The 17,763-nt window shown below is 43.9% G+C and overlaps 1 protein-coding gene across 1 annotated transcript in view; it reads right to left on the minus strand.

Annotated features, from left to right (window-relative positions):
- The window catches only part of DOK6 (docking protein 6), a 1,072,962-nt gene that overhangs the window by 511,201 nt on the left and 543,998 nt on the right, over positions 1 to 17,763 (minus strand). Inside the window, exon 3 of the mRNA XM_029590909.1 lies at positions 14,390 to 14,504. Coding sequence (XP_029446769.1) covers positions 14,390 to 14,504 — 115 coding nt within the window. The remainder of the gene's footprint in view (positions 1 to 14,389; positions 14,505 to 17,763) is intronic.

Raw genomic sequence — 17,763 nt, forward strand, 5'->3', positions numbered from 1 at the left:
AGCAAAGCAAAAATATTGCAGGTTATGATAAATTTAACAAACATTGCAATAAAATACCTATGCAAAGCACTAAAATAGCACACAGTAGCATTTATTACGTTGTTATTCATGCAAAATTTATAGCACTTTGATGAATATAGGCCTTAGATTGTAAGCTCTTTGGGGATAGGGAAATCACTACCTGAATATAATTTGCTTTGAAGTAGTTAAAAAGCAAAATATTAATGTATATCACAATGAAACTGGAATAGGGGAAGTATACAAAGAAATATAACATTTTTTTAATTGACTTTTCCAAAATATGTAGCATTTCTGAGATGTATGCTTTAAACATAGGGTATGATGAGTTTTATTTGCAATAGAGGAGTAGCCTACTGGTTAGAAAAGTAGCTATAGACCAGGGAAACCAGTGTTCAAATACCACTGCTGCTCCATGTGACCTTGGGTAAATCATTTCCTCCTCCTTTGCCTCAGATAAAAACAGAGATGGTAACTTTCAAATGAGCACCATGGGACCAAATACACAGCAATTTTATAATCTGCATGCAGGATATAAAATAGCCCTGGCTTGCGTATGTGTGCTCCTAAATATACAAGCATGTGCGCACGCTACATAATGTCAGCTTTGAGCCGCCTAAGTGAGGTAATTTTATATTAGGCACACGTCTATGCCATGACCAGTTTCAGCAATTCGTCCACCAGTTTCCCCAATCTACAGCTATGTCTTCCAAATGCCCCTGGTTCTTTAGCTTGCACTCACCCCCCCCTCCCCCCCCAGGTTAACTCAGACACCTCAAACACCTCAGACATGCCTGGAAATAGTTTTATTGAGACTTACACCTCCTCCATAACAGAAGTTACGCTCAACTATATCTGGGTGCATACCCGGGTAGTTAGGTACTTGCATGTATATCTCAAGGCCATGCCATAGACAACCCATGCCACATTCACAGTCCAACCATTTTTTTCACCGATGCAAGATATTCATTCATCGGGATTTGTGCGCATATGTAGACGGCTTATAAAATTGGGTGGACATTAGAGATGTGAATCGTGTCCTCGATCGTCTTAACGATCGATTTCGGCTGGGAGGGGGAGGGAATCGTATTGTTGCCGTTTGGGTGTGTAAACTATCGTGAAAATCGTTAAAATCGTGAGCCGACACACTAAAACCCCCTAAAACCCACCCCGACCCTTTAAATTAAATCCCCCACCCTCCCGAACCCCCCCCCAAATGCTTTAAATAACCTGGGGATCCAGCGGTGGTCCAGAACGGCGGCGGTCCGGAACGGCCCCCTCAATTGAATCCTGTTGTCTTCAGCCGGCGCCATTTTGCAAAATGGCCACCACAAAATGGCGGCGGCCATAGACAAAAATGATTCAACGCAGGAGGTCGTTCCGGACCCCCGCTGGACTTTTGGCAAGTCTTGTGGGGGTCAGGAGGCCCCCCCAAGCTGGCCAAAAGTTCCTGGGAGTCCAGCGGGGTTCAGGAAGCAATTTCTTGCCGCAAATCGTTTTCCGTACGGAAAATGGCGCCGGCAGGAGATCGACTGCAGGAGGTCGTTCAGCGGCGGTCCGGAACCCCCGCTGAACGACCTCCTGCAGTCGATCTCCTGCCGGCGCCATTTTCCGTACGGAAAACGATTCGCGGCAAGAAATCGCTTCCTGATCCCCGCTGGACTCCCAGGAACTTTTGGCCAGCTTGGGGGGGGCCTCCTGACCCCCACAAGACTTGCCAAAAGTCCAGCGGGGGTCCGGAACGACCTCCTGCGTCGAATCGTTTTTGTCTATGGCCGCCGCCATTTTGCGGCGGCCATTTGCAAAATGGCGCCGGCTGAAGACAACAGGATTCAATTGAGGGGGCCGTTCCGGACCGCCGCCGTTCTGGACCACCGCTGGATCCCCAGGTTATTTAAAGCATTTGGGGGGGGGTTCGGGAGGGTTGGGGATTTAATTTAAAGGGTCGGGGGTGGGTTTTAGGGGGTTTTAGTGTGCCGGTTTTCCTGCCCTACCCCTTCCCCCGATTTACGATTTTTTAACGATAAATCGGGGGAATTGGTATTGTATCGTGGCCCTAACGATTTTTGACGATTTAAAATATATCGGACGATATTTTAAATCGTCAAAAAACGATTCACATCCCTAGTGGACATGCACATGTGATACATGCACATGTGTGCACTTCTACCAATTTTGGAGTGCCTAGCTTTTAAAATTAACCTTTCAGTTTGTAAGCCCTCTGGGGATAGGGAAATATCTACAGTAGTGAATATAATCCACTTTGAAGTTTTGAAAAGTGGAATAAAAATAAATAAATAGACCTTGATGAATGATTTTTGGTTGCAAATGTGGGTGAACTGACCCCAGAGAAGTTGAAGTTAAACCAGACATAATCCAACCTAGTTTATTCAACAGAAATTGTGGATTTTCCCCAGATCTGCAGAAGAAATTCTGCAGATATTTTTAAAGTTGATCTGAAGAAACATCAAAATAGATCTGTCAAAAAGAGAAGTAGATCTACTAATCCAAAACAAATCTGCCAATTAGAAAAACATTTCTCTGGATTTTCATAGATCTGCTACAGATTTTTCATAGTTCCAAAGTAGATGCAGCTGCTGGTATTTATAAAACAATTATTTTTTCTTTACCTAGTTTGACGAACCAGCAGAATTTGATGACGCAAGTGACAAACGTCTTTGAAAGAGATGCGCACATCCATACCCCAAGGTTTTTGGAGCAATCTTCTCACTTTGGGGCGGATTTTAAGAGCCCTGCTCGCCTAAATCCGCCCAAATCCGGGCGGATTTAGGCGAGCAGGGCCCTGCGCTCCAGTGCGCCTATGTTCAATAGGCCTACCGGCGCGCGCAGACCCCGGGACTCGCGTAAGTCCTGGGGTTTGGCGAGGGGGGCGTGTCGGGGGCGGGCCCGAGCCGCGCGGCGTTTAGGGGGCGTGTCGGCAGCGTTTTGGGGGCGGGCCCGGGCGTGGTTACGGCCCGGGGCAGTACGGGGGCATGGCCGCACCCTCCGGACCCGCCCCCAGGTCGCGTCCGGCGCGCTAGCGGCCCGCTGGCGCGCGGGGATTTACGCCTCCCGGAGGGAGGCGTAAATCCCCCGACAAAGGTAAGGAGGGGGTTTAGACAGGGCCGGGCGGGTGGGTTAGGTAGAGGAAGGGAGGGGAAGGTGAGGGGAGGGAATGGGGGTAGGCTGCGCGGCTCGGCACGCGCCGGCTATACAGAATCGATAGCCTTGCGTGCGCCGATCCAGGATTTTAGCGGATACGCGCGGCTACGCGTGTATCTATTAAAATCCCGCGTACTTTTGCTGGCGCCTGATGCGCCAGCAAAAGTACGCCTATTCGCGCGGTCTGAAAATCTACCCCATTATGATTAAATTGGAGGAGGAGTCTTAGAATGAAAATTAATTTTAGCTTAATTGGAGATGAGAAAAAATAATATATGGAAATAGGACAAATATACTAAATATTTAATGTATAATCATTTGAAACAAATGGATAAAATGCAATGAATGAGACCATTTTTGTTTCATTTGTGGACTCCTAAAATAAATGGTGTCAATGCAGTAAACAAAACTGTTTGTTTAATTTGGTTATGCTTCCCATTGAAATCTATGGCCCGCTGAAAAATGCTGAGTGAAATTGGTAAGTAGAACAACCAAGAAATTCCTGAGTGAGGTAGCAGCCAGGACAAAGCCAAGGAGGGAGAAGAGGAGAAGTAGACAGGATGGAGGACCAATCAAGGTGAAGTTGCCCTACTCCTAATGATACACCGTGAAGGTATTACTGCTACTCTGTCTTGCCATATACCCTTTGGAGGTCTTGCTACCACTCAATCTTGCTGCCATACCCCAGACATTACACATTAGGATACTTTATGTTATTCTGCTTTGCTGCTATACCCTTTTTATTACACTTGGGTGTCTTGATGACAGTCTTCCTTGTTGCTTTACTCCTTTACTGGAAGATGAGAGTCCTAAGGAAGACTGGGGTTCTTGCAAACTAACTCGCTTGCTTCAATACCCAATATACTACACCTTGGGGGTCTCATGGTACTCGTCCCCAGACTACATCTTGGAGGTTTTGATGCCTCTCTGCCTTCTTGTTATACTACGTATGTACACAATGGGGGTCTTTATAACAATCAGACTTGCTCCTATAGTCCAGAGTATGCACCTCAGGGTATTCTTGCCACTGTGGGTGGCTGCTTTGCTTCTTTCATGCCACTGTTTGTGCTGCTTTATCTCTCTGTCAGTGTCTGTGTTATTTTCTATACTTCTGCTGCTTTGTTCCCCCTTGATGGTGCCTTAGAATATTCATGCCACTCTTGAGCTGCCTTTGGTGATTCATGCCACTGTTTTTGGTGCCTACGTTTGAAGCCTGGAGATGTTCTTGCCACTCTTGCTGCTGCTTTCCCCCTCTGATGGTGCCTTAGGCTATTCATGCAATTTTGGCGTCATTTTGCCACAGTCTTGGTGCCTTGGAGCTCTTGTCCCCCTTCAGATAATGTTTACTATAAGTTTAATTAGAACTGATTAGAAATCCACAGTTCTGAAGCTCAAAATAGGCTACCGAGCTTCCTCTACTGACTTTAAAGAGAAACAAACAAATGGAAAGAATAAACAATTTTATTTTTGTTTAAAATGAACCAAATGTATGAAGGCAACCTATGAAACAAATAAACAAACCAAAACAACAGTTTTGCCCGTGCACATCCCTATTTTCTATACTACTAACCAGTGTACAGAGTGGCCAATTTTCAGTGTATGGCGTGGGCATATTGTGCTCTACCCATGGTGGGAGCCATGGGAGGTGCTTACCTGCGCGATCCAGAGGCCGCAGAAGCCAGGGCCTTTCCTGTGGCATGGAGTCGCCGACCTGTCTTCTTCCTCGGTCCAGCCACCATCTTGCCGGCATGGCAGGCAGGAGTAGTGCCGGGCCTCTCCAACGTGGAAGGAGGCTGCCGACATCCTTTCCTCCCTCCAGAGGGAGGGGCCCTCAACCCCGGTCCTTCCTGCGACAGCAAGCCACTCCTTGACCTGCCTTCGTGGCTTGAACGCCGTTACTCCCATGATGAGGCATGCCCCGAGGCCTAACTCCTCCTCCTGCAGGGCAGCAGCAGGGATGCCACTGTCCAAGGTACTGGACTTCCTCTTCTTGCTCCTCCTAGGGGGCAGGCCCGTGGCTCTCTTCCCTTCTTATAGGGATAGCGGAGGTGGGGCCCTCCTGTGGACTCCTCCCTGGGCGTAGTCCTCTTCTGCCTATAAAAGACTCCTGCTGTCAGTACCAACTTGTCTTTGCAAGGAGCTAGTCCTCCTGGAGCCAGTCTTCCTTAGGACTCTCGTCTTCCAGCTTCTCAAGGCTTTACATTCCATGTGGGATCCCTTGTCTTCGTCTAGATGTTTCACGTTCCGTGATGTTCCAAGTTCCTGTTCCAAGCTCCATGATGTTCCAAGTTCCTTGATGTTCCAAGTTTCTGTTCCAAACTCCATGATGTTCCAAGTTCCTTGATGTTCCAAGTTCCGTGATGTTCCAAGTTCCTCATGTCTCATGTGGCTCCACCGTCCCGTCCCTGCATGGTCCACGGCCAGCCCGGTGGGGTTGTGTAGGGCAGGCAGTGGCCGAGTGGTCCGCGACCACCCCTGCTGGGGTGTGTAGGGCGCTCGGTGGGATTCCAGTGGTTGTCGCCGAGGATCCTCCATGTCTGTAATCTCCTCAGCAGTGCAAGTCTCCGAGACCTTGTTTTAATCCTGACTTGACTCTGAATCAGAACTCTGCACTTTCTCCTGGTTTGGAGCTCCTTGCACTTGCTCATCCCTAACATCTGAGTCTTCCTAGCACTCAGAGTCCTTCCAAGTCCTCATCCAAGTCCTCGTCTCATCAGATTTTCAATTCAAGTCCTCATCTCATCTCCTGTGTCCTTCACAGACTTGGACATGTCTCACCGCAGGGGCATACACCACTTGTCCCACACTGGGGAGTGTCCCCTAGCACTCCCTTCCAATGCAGCGCAACAGATTGCGAAGGCCATGTGCCTGGTGGGACAGCCCTTGTCCCAGGCCTTGTTCTGGACTTCTTTTCTCCTAACCCCAGAAAAGAAAATTTGGGGGATTTCTTCCTACGACCTGCTGAAGGCATCAGACTTTCTTGGTAATTTCAGGTTGGGGTCCCATGACCTGAAGGAGGCACCTGCTCCCCACCTGATGACCATAGCTGCAGCCTGATCCCACCCTGGTTTCCCTCCCAGGTGTTCCTTGTGCTGTTCTCTTGTTCCTTCTTTGTTCTGTTTGTTCCTTCTTTATTCCATTTGTTCCTTGTCTTGTTCCTCCATTTCTTGTTCTTGCTTGTTCTTTTCTGTTCCTTGTTGTTCCCTGTTGTTTTGCTGTTTCTTGTCTTGCTCTCTGCTGTGTCTTATTCCTCTGCTCTGCTGTGTCTTGTTCCTTTGCTCCGCTGTTTCTTGTTCCTTTGCTCCGCTGTTTCTTGCTGCTGTGTTCCGCTGCTCTGTTTTGTGCTCCGCTGCTCTGTTTTGTGCTCCGTTGTTTGTTCTGTTCTCTGTCCTTGCTTATTTCATTGTTCCATTTCCTGTTCTTTTGTTCCTCTGTTTCCGAGTTTCCTTGTTCCTTTGTCTGTTTTCCTCGTTCCTTGTTGTTCCATGTTCTGTTCCTTGCTTTCTACGACCTGCAGGAGGCGCCTGCGCTTTCTATCCTTGTTCCTGGATCTCCAACCTCCCGAGGAAGGGAGGGGACCCCCTTTGAGGGGGAGGGCTGTTGCACTTCTCCTGTGGCTGGAGCCACGGGAGGCGCTTACCTGCGTGGCCCAGAGGCCACAGAAGCTGGGGCCTTTCCTAAGGCATGGAGCCACTGACTTGTTTTCTTCCTCGGTCTGACCGCCATCTTGCCGGCGTGGCAGGAGCTGTGCCAGGACTCCCCATTGCAGCAGGAGGCCACTGACATCCTTTGCTCCCTCCGGAGGGAGGGGCCCTTGTTCCTAGTCCTTGCTGCGGCAGCAAACCACTCCTCGACCTGCCTTCGCGGTTTGAATGCCGCCACATTCCATGACGAGGCCTGCCCCGAGGCCTAACTCCTCCTCCTGCAGGGCAGCTGCAGGGACACCACTGTCCAAGGTTCTGGACTTCCTCTTCCTGCTCCTTCTAGGGGGCAGGCCCATCACTCTCTTCCCTTCTTATAGGGATAGCAGAGGTGGGGCCCTCCTGACCCTCCTGTGGACTCCTCCCTGGGCGTAGTCCTCTTCTGCCTACAAAAGGCTCCTGCTGTCAGTGCCAACTTGCCTTCACAAGGAGTTAGTCCTCCTGGAGCCAGGCTTCCTTAGGACTCTCATCTTCCAGCTTCTCAAGGCTTTCCGTTCCATGTGGGATCCCGTGTCTTCGTCTAGATGTTCCAAGTTCCTGTTCCAAGCTCCGTGATGTTCTAAGTTCCTCATGTCTCGTGTGGCTCCATTGTTCCATCCCTTCGTGGTCTGCGGCCAGCCCATTGGCGTTGTGTAGGGTGCACAGTGGCCGAGTGGTCCGCAACCACTCCTGCTGGGGAGTATAGGACGCTCGGTGGGATTCCAGTGGTTGTCGCCGAGCAACCTCCATGTCTCTGATCTCCTCAGCAGTCAAGTCTCCGAGACCTTGTTTTAATCCTGACTTGACTCTGAATCAGAACTCTGCACTTTCTCCTAGTTCAGAGCTCCTTGCACTTGCTTATCCCTAATGTCTGAGTCTTCCTAGCACTGAGAGTCCTTCCAAGTCCTCATCCAAGTACTCGTCTGAGTCCTCGTCTCGTTGGATATTCAAATCCTCATCTTGTCTCCTGTGTCCTTCCCAGACTTTGACATGTCTCACCGCAGGGGCACACACCACTTGTCCCGTGCTAGGGAGCGCCCCATAGCGTTCCCTTCCAACGCAGCGCAACTGGCCAATTTTATAGACTCATTGATATTTTGTACCTATGGACTTGCAAGTCACTTTTCAAAGGGAAACTTACCATAGAGATTTCCTTTGAAAATCACTTCCCCAGTTTAGACCATAGAATGTAAATATACTCATAGGGCTTGATTATAAAAAGAATTTACTCGAGTAAAACTGCGATTTACTCAAGTAAATGCATTTTACTCAAGTAAGTGGTATTTTGAAAATTGCTACAATATATGCCATTGAATTGTCCATAGGCTTTACTCACATAAGTCCACTTTACTTGTTTAAATGGCTTTTGAAAATTGCTACAAAAGTAATTACATTTATATTTATTTATTTATTTATTTAAAATTTTTATATACCGACATTCATCCAGGATATCATATCGGTTCACATTGTAACGCAAAAACAAACGCACGGCATGGCGCTTTACATTGAACAGTAAAAAACATGATAACAAGGCATTAACGAGAGGGGGGAACAATAATATGGGAAGTTTTGCAATAAAATTATATACAAGAATTGCAATTATATACATATGTACAAAAGAAAGAAAACTATGAGGTTAATTTTAATCAGGCTAGGAGATAAGATGGGGAAGAGAAGGGAGGAGAGCAAGGAAAGAGGGGGGCAGAGAGAAAGAAAAGAAGGTGGCGGAGAAAGGGGGAGGGGGAGTGGGGCGGTAGAATGGGAAACAGGGGAGGAGTGTGGAGAGTGGGAACAGTGGTGAGGTATAGTGAAAAATTAAGTGTATGCTTTTGCATACACTTAATTTTGCGTAATTCCTTTTGAAAATTATCTCCATAGTGTTCTCAGATGGAAATTACTTGCCAGAAAGTACACACTGGATGTAAAAATAATCTCCCAGCTCATACGTTGATCATTTGACCGCAGTACTCCCTCAGCACCACTTATTTACTCACAGGGAAGGACCCTTTGAAATTTTCCTCCACCTTAAAAAAATATTTTTCAAAAGGTAGATAAAAAGACGAATTCCATTGCAGGGCTCCCCTATGAGGTAAGGCTGAAGAGGTTAGGGCTGTTCAGCTTGGAGAAGAGACGGCTGAGGGGGGATATGATAGAGGTCTTTAAAATCATGAGAGGTCTTGAACGAGTAGATGTGACTCGGTTATTTCACTTTCAAATAATAGAAGGACTAGGGGGCATTCCATGAAGTTAGCAAGTAGCACATTTAAGACTAATCGGAAAAAATTCTTTTTCACTCAGCGCACAATTAAACTCTGGAATTTGTTGCCAGAGAATGTGGTAAATGCAGTTAGTGTAGCTGGGTTCAAAAAAGGTTTGGATAAGTTCTTGGAGGAGAAGTCCATTAATGGCTATTAATCAATTATACTTAGGGAATAGCCACTGCTATTAATTGCATCAGTAGCATGGGTGCTTCTTAGTGTTTGGGTAATTGCCAGGTTCTTGTGGCCTGGTTTTTGGCCTCTGTTGGAAACAAGATGCTGGGCTTGATGGACCCTTGGTCTGTCCCAGCATGGCAATTTCTTATGTTCTTATGTTCTTAAACTCTCAGTGAACTAACGAATCCTGAAGAGTTCAGTGCATTAATGACTGTTTACATGCTAGTACCAGTACCAGAGATGTGAATTCATTTGGAACAGTTGCAAAACATGCAATGAATAAGGCCATTTTTTGTTCGTACAAATGGTATGAACCAAAAATAGACCACTGTTGAATACACACAAAATTTTCTGAGCATATTTGTATTTTTTGTGTTAAAAAAAAAATGCCACTGATGGAACCAAGTTTCAGCCTAGTCCAGTCTCCAGGGTCTGGACCTTGGCCTAGGTCCACATTACAGCCCAGCCCAAGGCCGGTCCCTGGTTGTTTAGACCTAAGGCCTAGGCCCTGGTTAAACACTGGGGCCTATTTGGGGCTGAGTCCCATCGCCTAGGCCTGGGCTTGTATCTAAGCCTAGGCCCAATGCTGGGGCCAGGAACAAGGCCAACTTCCCAGTTACTGAGGCCCAGGCTTAAGCCCAGGCCTAGACTCAAGGCCTAGACCTGGCTCTGACACCGGGGCCCAGTCGAGACCTGATCCTAGTCATAAAGGTCCTAAGCCCAGGCCTGGATACACAGCTGGATCCTGGCTGAGGCCAGGTCCTGGTTGCCAAGGGCTGGGACCAATGCCAGCACCCTGCCAAGGCTGGGTCCCAGTCACCGAGACCTTGCCTAGGGCCTCACAAATGACCTCTTTATGGGCATTATCATGGGTTACGCTTCTCTCTATCAGTCCAGCATCCCTCTGGCCTTAGCTACCATCTTTTCACTTTGCTTTTCCGCTTTCAGATCTTTGGCCACTATCACCCTATGGTCTCTCTCCCAGTCCGTAAACATGAGATTTTGCCCCAGTCATTTCTGCATTTTTTAATTTCTGCATCCCAGATGCATAACTCTACACTACTTATCACTTAATCCCAGCTACCAAAACTTTCAACTACTCCTCAGTTTTTCTTAGATCGCTTTTTGTTTTCTCTTCTCCTTCAGGCATGCCCACTCTCTTGCAGATCTTAGTGTTATCAAATAAAAGATATTACCTTCAATGTAAAACAAAAATTGAATGGAATGAAAAAAAATATATATTTTTTTTTAGTTACAAAAGTAATCAAAAAAATTGAGGCACCCTGAAAACAAACCAACAAATTAAAATGAATTTTTTAAGGCTGCACATCCCTAACTGGCTCTAGGATAGTCACACAATGGGAGGAGGTAAGAGCTTCTTCTCCTCCCAATGAGGTACACCATACAGGTACAACATTGGGGATGGGTGGGGGTGGTGTCACATTTTTTAAGGAATAAAAGAATAAAAGAGGACTTGGGCTGCAACAGCTATCCTTATGTTTCAAATGTGGGCTGGGGGAGAAGGATAGCTCAAGCACTATGGACTCAACATGTTGTGAGAAAGAAATGTTTACCTAGACAAACTTTATTTGTGTAGCTTTAGCTGAGTACATACAGTGGAAGATAGGTTCAGCTGAATATTTGTCCATAGTTATCCTGGTGACTTTACCCAGAAAACTCTGCTGCTCACTGGTCTACTGAACATAAACCTCAAAAGACTTTAATGATCTTAATTAAGACAATAACATTGTCTATATGATTTCATGTTCTGTTCCAAATGAAACAATAGAACCCCTCCCCCCCACTAAATTTTGTATTTTTTCTTCTATCATTTTTAGTGCTCCCTATTTATGAAGCCTAAAAAAAAAAGAAAAAGAGGTGAAGGAGAAGGAAGTAGACCTGAGGAGAACTGGGACGTTCGATTGAAATTTTTACCTTCTAATCACTGAAACCAGGGGTAAGGAGGACCTTGCCCTGACAGCATTACATCAGTTCCAGGATATGCTGTCATCAAAGGGGCCTACAAAATCGGCCCATTTACAGTTCCTCGATGAGGTGAAGGAGAAGGGAGTAGACCTGAGTAGAACTGGGACATTCAATTGAAATTTTTACCTTCTAATCGCTGAAACTGGGGGTAAGGAGGACCTTGCCCCGATGGCACTACATCACTTCCGGGATCTGATATCACCTAAGGGGCCTACAAAATCAGCCCATTTACGGCGCGCAGTCGACGTCGGCACACGCATCATCCCCCCAAGCCATGCGCACCTAAGGGCCGCGTGGCTTTGCTTTACCTGGAAAGTCTTTCCCTTAAGATTCCTTCACCTCAAGTAAGTAAAATCTTTCAATTTTTAAACTATGTTATCTTCTTCTGACCCTCCAATTGCAGTAAACATCTGATTTAATATAGAAAGTAACTGACTATTCTCAGAAAATGTCCTAAGGACCCTTTTTCATCTGGCATACCACTATGTCACACACTAAAAGGAAGGGCAAGTTAAGGGAGGTTATAGTTTCATCCTCCCCAGCAAACCCCGCCCAGAGGAAAATTGAGAACTTTTTCTGTCCAGCCCTTAAAAAAAACTCCAGAGGGAAGCGCTGTAAACCCAGTAAACCCAGTAGATTCACTAAAACTGGATTTACCTGGTTCACCTTTATCACTCAGCCGGGAGCACCGGCAACTCCTTCCCCTCCCTTCTAGATCTGCTTAGAAGAAAGAGTTTTCCTTGAGAAAACAGTAACAACAACTGATTCAACTGAAGTTGGAAATATATTATCCTTGGTGATGGGAGAAAAGAATAATAAGCAGAATTAGGAGAGCAGACATCGAAGGGAGAAAAGGAGGGCCCCCTTAAGAAACACACAGAGGTGTTAGATATTGAGGGGACAGAATTGGCCAATACAACCCCCATGAAGAAACTGGAGAAGCCATTGATAATTACATTAGATTCTGTTTACACAGCAATTATTACTCTAAGCTAACAAATGTTACAATGGAGATGAATAAATAAGTATTGAAAACAGAGAAAAATTTAGAAAAGCAGAATGCTCAGTTGGAAGAGTTAGAACTGAAAGTATCCCAAATTTAGAAAGTACAAGCTAGCATAATACAAGGGGAGATGGTACAGACAAAAAATCTAGAAAGATCAGAAAATAAATCTAGATATTTAAATCTAAGAGTAATACATTTCCCTTTGGTAAGGTTTACATCTCTACAAGATCAGTTTAAAAAATACATGAAGGAAATATTGAGAATACCCTTAGAAGCTTCTCCTCCTCTTGCAAAGATATATTATATTATGCCAAATATAGTGAATGAGGAACAAACATCCCCTCTAAATGTGTCTGATTTACTCGAGAGAACTGTTGATGAGATTGTGGAAAAGAGAGGTACTGTTCTTGTTAAGTTTGTATTTTCTTCTGATAGGGACACAGTTCTTAGATTATTTCTGCGGAACAGAACAGCAAAATTTTACAACCATCAAATTTGGATTTTTCCAGATATACCTAGAATGACACAACAGAGGAGGAGAGAGTTTCTGAACAAATAGGAGCACAAATGGTAGTTTGATATCCATGTGAATGTCTGTTACAATTAAACAACGAGAGATATATCTATTATGAACCAGAAGATAGGGAGGAGGAATAGCCTAGTGGTTAGAGCAGTGGACTATGAACCAGGAGACCAGCGTTCGAGTCCCACTGTCACTCCTTGTGACCTTGGGCAAGTCACTTTACCCTACATTGCCTCAGGTACAAAAACTTAGATTGTAAGCCCTCTGGGGATAGAGAAATACCTCCAGTACCTGAATGTAAACTGGTGTGATATCTCAATGGAGATGAATGTCGGTATATAAAAAAAAAAGATCTAAAAAATTTTTTAGAAACAAAAAAATTACTTGGGAGCAATGTTGGTTAAATCTGTTGCCGCTTAAGTAGAGAATGAGTGCTATACTTTCTCTTTTTGAAGATATATTGCTTTTATAGTAAAGCTCATAGTGTATAAGATGGATTACTGCTTATTTTATAGTAAATAGGATATCTATTGATAAACTTTATAAAAGATTGCTTTGTAAATTTTCTTGAAAAATATTCCAGTTTTATGTCTTTTGGTTTAGTAATGTTAAACTACTACTTATTTTGTTTTGTAAGACAATAGATATCTGCATTGTATTTTGACAGGTTATATCATAAAATGTATAAAAGCATAATAAAATATAAATTAAAAAATATATCTAGATATTTAGCTATAGTTCATGTATTTACTTGAAGGTTTTCTCTAAATAAAACAGAATGTGCTAAGAAAAAAAAAAAAGAATTAGACCAAACTAACCCCATGATGACAAGAAATTTGTTGACAATACTGCAAAGCTCTGCATTGTTAAAGAGCTCTCCTCTAAGGATTATTCTGGCCTATTCTGTTCAATATTACCTGTTTTTAATTGACATGCTATTTTTCTTACCATAGCTGAAAACTAAAGATGAGAAAACTTTGAACAATACAAATAAAATATTGAGAGAAGACATTTCATTTTCACATAAAGAAATCTATGCATATTATTTAAAAACCAATACTGTAAATCTCATTAATATTATGTGGCTTTATGAACTCTGATGCCAAAATATATTGTGAACTTCTTCTTTTGATGAGTTGTATAAGCCACAAATTGTATTAAAAGTTCAGCTTCCAAGTGACTTGAGATGTTACATGGTCTTTGCCACTCTTCTGCAGTGACAGCATTATTATTACCTTAGTAAATGCCTGTAGAGTTCCTTACTAAAAGCTAGAGTTCAAGACACAGCCCTACCTTAATAACATCCCAAAGGCATTATTTACTCAGCTGTAGAAACCTGGCTGGAAATCTCAAGAGACTTCAGACCATCTGATGGCAAAATCCAAACAGAGACAAATAATGAACAAGCACCCCAAGCATCTGTCTAAAATCAATACACCCAGCCCCACTTGAAAAATGTTCATGCCTAAGCCTTTTAAGATAAGTCTTTATATCTGCAGCTGCATCTCATGCTATCTAGGTTATTGTTGCAGAAACAAGTTGATTTCTTCAAACTGGAAATGTGCTAGTAATTGCTTACCTGACTCACAGGCAAATGTCTTTGATGTCTCATCATGAAAGATAATTGCCACTGCATGCTTTTTGGTCTCGCGAGGCAGTCTAGTTATATTTTTGATGTTGTGCAGTTCAGTTACCTTGGGGGAAAGAAAAATGTATGTTTTATGCTAGATGCTCACACAAGACATCCTAACCTAAATATATTCCATTCTTTGACAAATGAAATCAAGGGTAGATGAAAAGGAGAATTTATAATGCTTTGCACATTTTTCTGACGATCATTTACATTTATTATTATTTTACAGTTAATAAAATCAGTGATAATATTATTGTGTGAAATCATTTACAAATCCCCTGTAGGCTTATTCAATGATATTTTAGAGAAAGTAAAGATTAAAACAACAAATGGAAAATAATCTCTCTGATTTCTAATTAATTATTATAAAAGATAGACTAATGACATATTTTTTACCTACACGCGATTACACTGTTGGCTTAATGGAAACTGCAATATGTCGAAACACAGCCAATATATACTGTCAAATCCTCTCACAAACACTGGGGTGGATTTATCAAAATGCGGTAAGTACTGCATGCGATAGCAAAAGGATGTGTTTTATGCTAATATAGCATTTATTGCAATTTGCGTGAAGAGCTAAATTACCGTGATACCATTTCAGATTCTGTGATGAGAGAGAGAGAGACTGGCCATAATATCATGGCCCATAGGTAGGTATTTGTATCCCTATGGTAGGCCCACCTAGTAACTCGAGGTGGGGTTTAGGTAAGAGTGTAGGGGGTTAGGGGCCACTTTGACATTCTACGTGACACCTACGAACAGAACAGTGGTCTCTTGTGAAGATTTGCTGGCCTTTGGAGTGAGGAAACTCACTCCAAGATGAGATTTGGGCAAGGTTCTCTCCAGCTATCTTGATGGACTCTACCTGGGTAACATCAAGCTAGGTGGAGAGAACATTGGCCAAATCTTATCTTGGAGTGAGTTTCCTCACTCTCTCTCTCTCTCTCTCATTCATATTTACAGGAGACATCACAAATGGCAATGAAACCATACCGCATGGTCACGGCAGCTATCGCAATCCAAAGAGGTGTAGTTAGCTCTTTGCAGACAGGCTAACCCAGCCCACTCTCCGCTCCTATTTTCTGAATTTGCATCGCACCATACGATATGGTGCGATCGCATGCGTTAAACACGTTTTCGCATGCGTTAAAGGCCTATCGCATGCGTTAACGGGGCTTTTCGCATGCGATAAGCCTTTAACGCATGCGAAAATGCCTTATTGCATTTTGATAAATGACCCCCACTGTTAGACCAATGTTACCATTATAACTCAAATGCACAAAAATCTGAAATTACTACATTATGGAACACTTTTTGCTCTGTATATGAATCAAAACTGATATTATGCAAAATATCACAGATAACATGAGATATGGGAAATAGGCCAAATAAATACATCATATATAGCAAAAGACCAGAGAATAGAGATTCTACCTATCTCTCACTGTCCTCTCAACACATCATTATTTTCCTGATAAGCTTCAAAAGGGTAGACTCAGGAACAACATCAAGAAATATTTTTTCACAAAAAGGGAAGTGGATACTTGGAATGCCCTCCCGGAGAGGTAATGAAGATAAGAATGGTAATGGATTTAAAAAAGGAGTGGAATAAACAGAGAGGATCCCTAATGGCTAAAGAATGGAAATGAAGAAAAGGGGTAACCTGTGTGAACTGGGGTAACCTGCACAGAATGGCATTTAATACTCTTAACAGAAGGCATGGGGGTAACTTGTAAGGCAGTTACTACTTTAAAAAACTGGCCGTCTTTTTCTGCCATCATTTACTATGTGACCATGTTAATCAGAACATTGTAGGTATACATTTTACTTCTCCTGGCTAGTACACTTACTCCATTTTTCTTTTTCTTGTATGACTAATAGGGATGTGAATCGTTTTTTGACGATTTAAAACAATCGTCAGATATATTTTAAATCGTCAAAAATCATTAAGAGTCGCGATACAATAGAAATTCCCCCGATTTATTGTGAAAAATCGTAAATCGGGGGAGGGCGGGGAAAACCGGCACACCAAAAAAAAACCCTAAACCCACCCCGACCCTATAAAACGAATCCCTTACCTTCCCCCACCCTCCCGAACCCCCCCAAAACTTTTTACAAGTACCTGGTGGTCCAGTGGGGGCGCGGGGACCGATCTCCCGCTCTCGGTCTATCGGTGCCATTTTGGCTGCCACTCAAAAATGGCGCCGATAGCCCGATAAAAATAAAAACCACCCGACCCTTTAAAAATGACCCCTTAGCTTCCCCCACCCTCCCTATCCCCCTAAAACATACCTGGTGGTCTAGTGGTGGTCCCGGGAGCGATCTCCCATTCTCAGGCCGTCGGCTGCCACTCATAAAGATGGCGCCAATGGCCCTTTGCCCTTACCATATGACAGGGTATCCATGCCATTGGCCGGCCCCTGTCACATGGTAGGAGCACTGGCTAGCCGGCACCATCATTAAAGATGGCCGCCGCCTTCGTAAAGATGGCCACCACCATCTTTAAAGATGGCCACCACCGTATTTAAAGATGGCCGCCGCCATCATAAAGATGGCCGCCACCATCTTTAAAGATGGCGCTGGCCATCCAGTGCTCCTACCATGTGACAGGAGCCGGCCAATGGCACGGATACCCTGTCATATGGTAAGGGCAAAGGGCCATCGGCGCCATCTTTATGAGTGGCAGCAGACGGCCTGAGAACGGGAGATCGCTCCCGGGACCACCACTAGACCACCAGCTATGTTTTGGGGGGCTCAGGAGGGTGGGGGAAGCTAAGGGGTCTTTTTTTTTTGTTTTTCTATTTTCAAGTTTTTCACAATTAAACATCATGAATCTTTCTTTATGAGAAATACGGTACATAATCTGGAATCAAGTATAACATATAGGGGTAGATTTTAAAAAGCATTTACTCGAGTAAAAACCAGGTTTACTGGAGTAAATTTACTTTACTTGAGTAAGTGGGTTTTTGAAAATTGCTACAATATATGCCATTGACTTGTCTATAGGATTTACTCACATAAGTGCACTTTACTTGAGTAAATGGCTTTTGAAAATTGCTACAATAGTAGCTACATTTACGCATGTAACTCCTTTTGAAAATTACCCCCATATTGTCCAGTACTAAGAAAAGAAAAAGGTAAATTACCATCCAGATACATTCCTAAATATAAGAATTACTGAGGCAAGAACTAAATTGAACGAACTGAACACAATTTTTAAAATATACATTAATAAGTGGAAAAGATAGGTGAGCAACCATTATTAACTTAGCCGATCACACGACAGGTATTTCAGAGGAGTGTCCCAATAGAAAATT

Source organism: Rhinatrema bivittatum, chromosome 2 (genome assembly GCF_901001135.1).
Source record: "Rhinatrema bivittatum chromosome 2, aRhiBiv1.1, whole genome shotgun sequence".
NCBI classification, from domain to species: Eukaryota; Metazoa; Chordata; class Amphibia; order Gymnophiona; family Rhinatrematidae; genus Rhinatrema; species Rhinatrema bivittatum.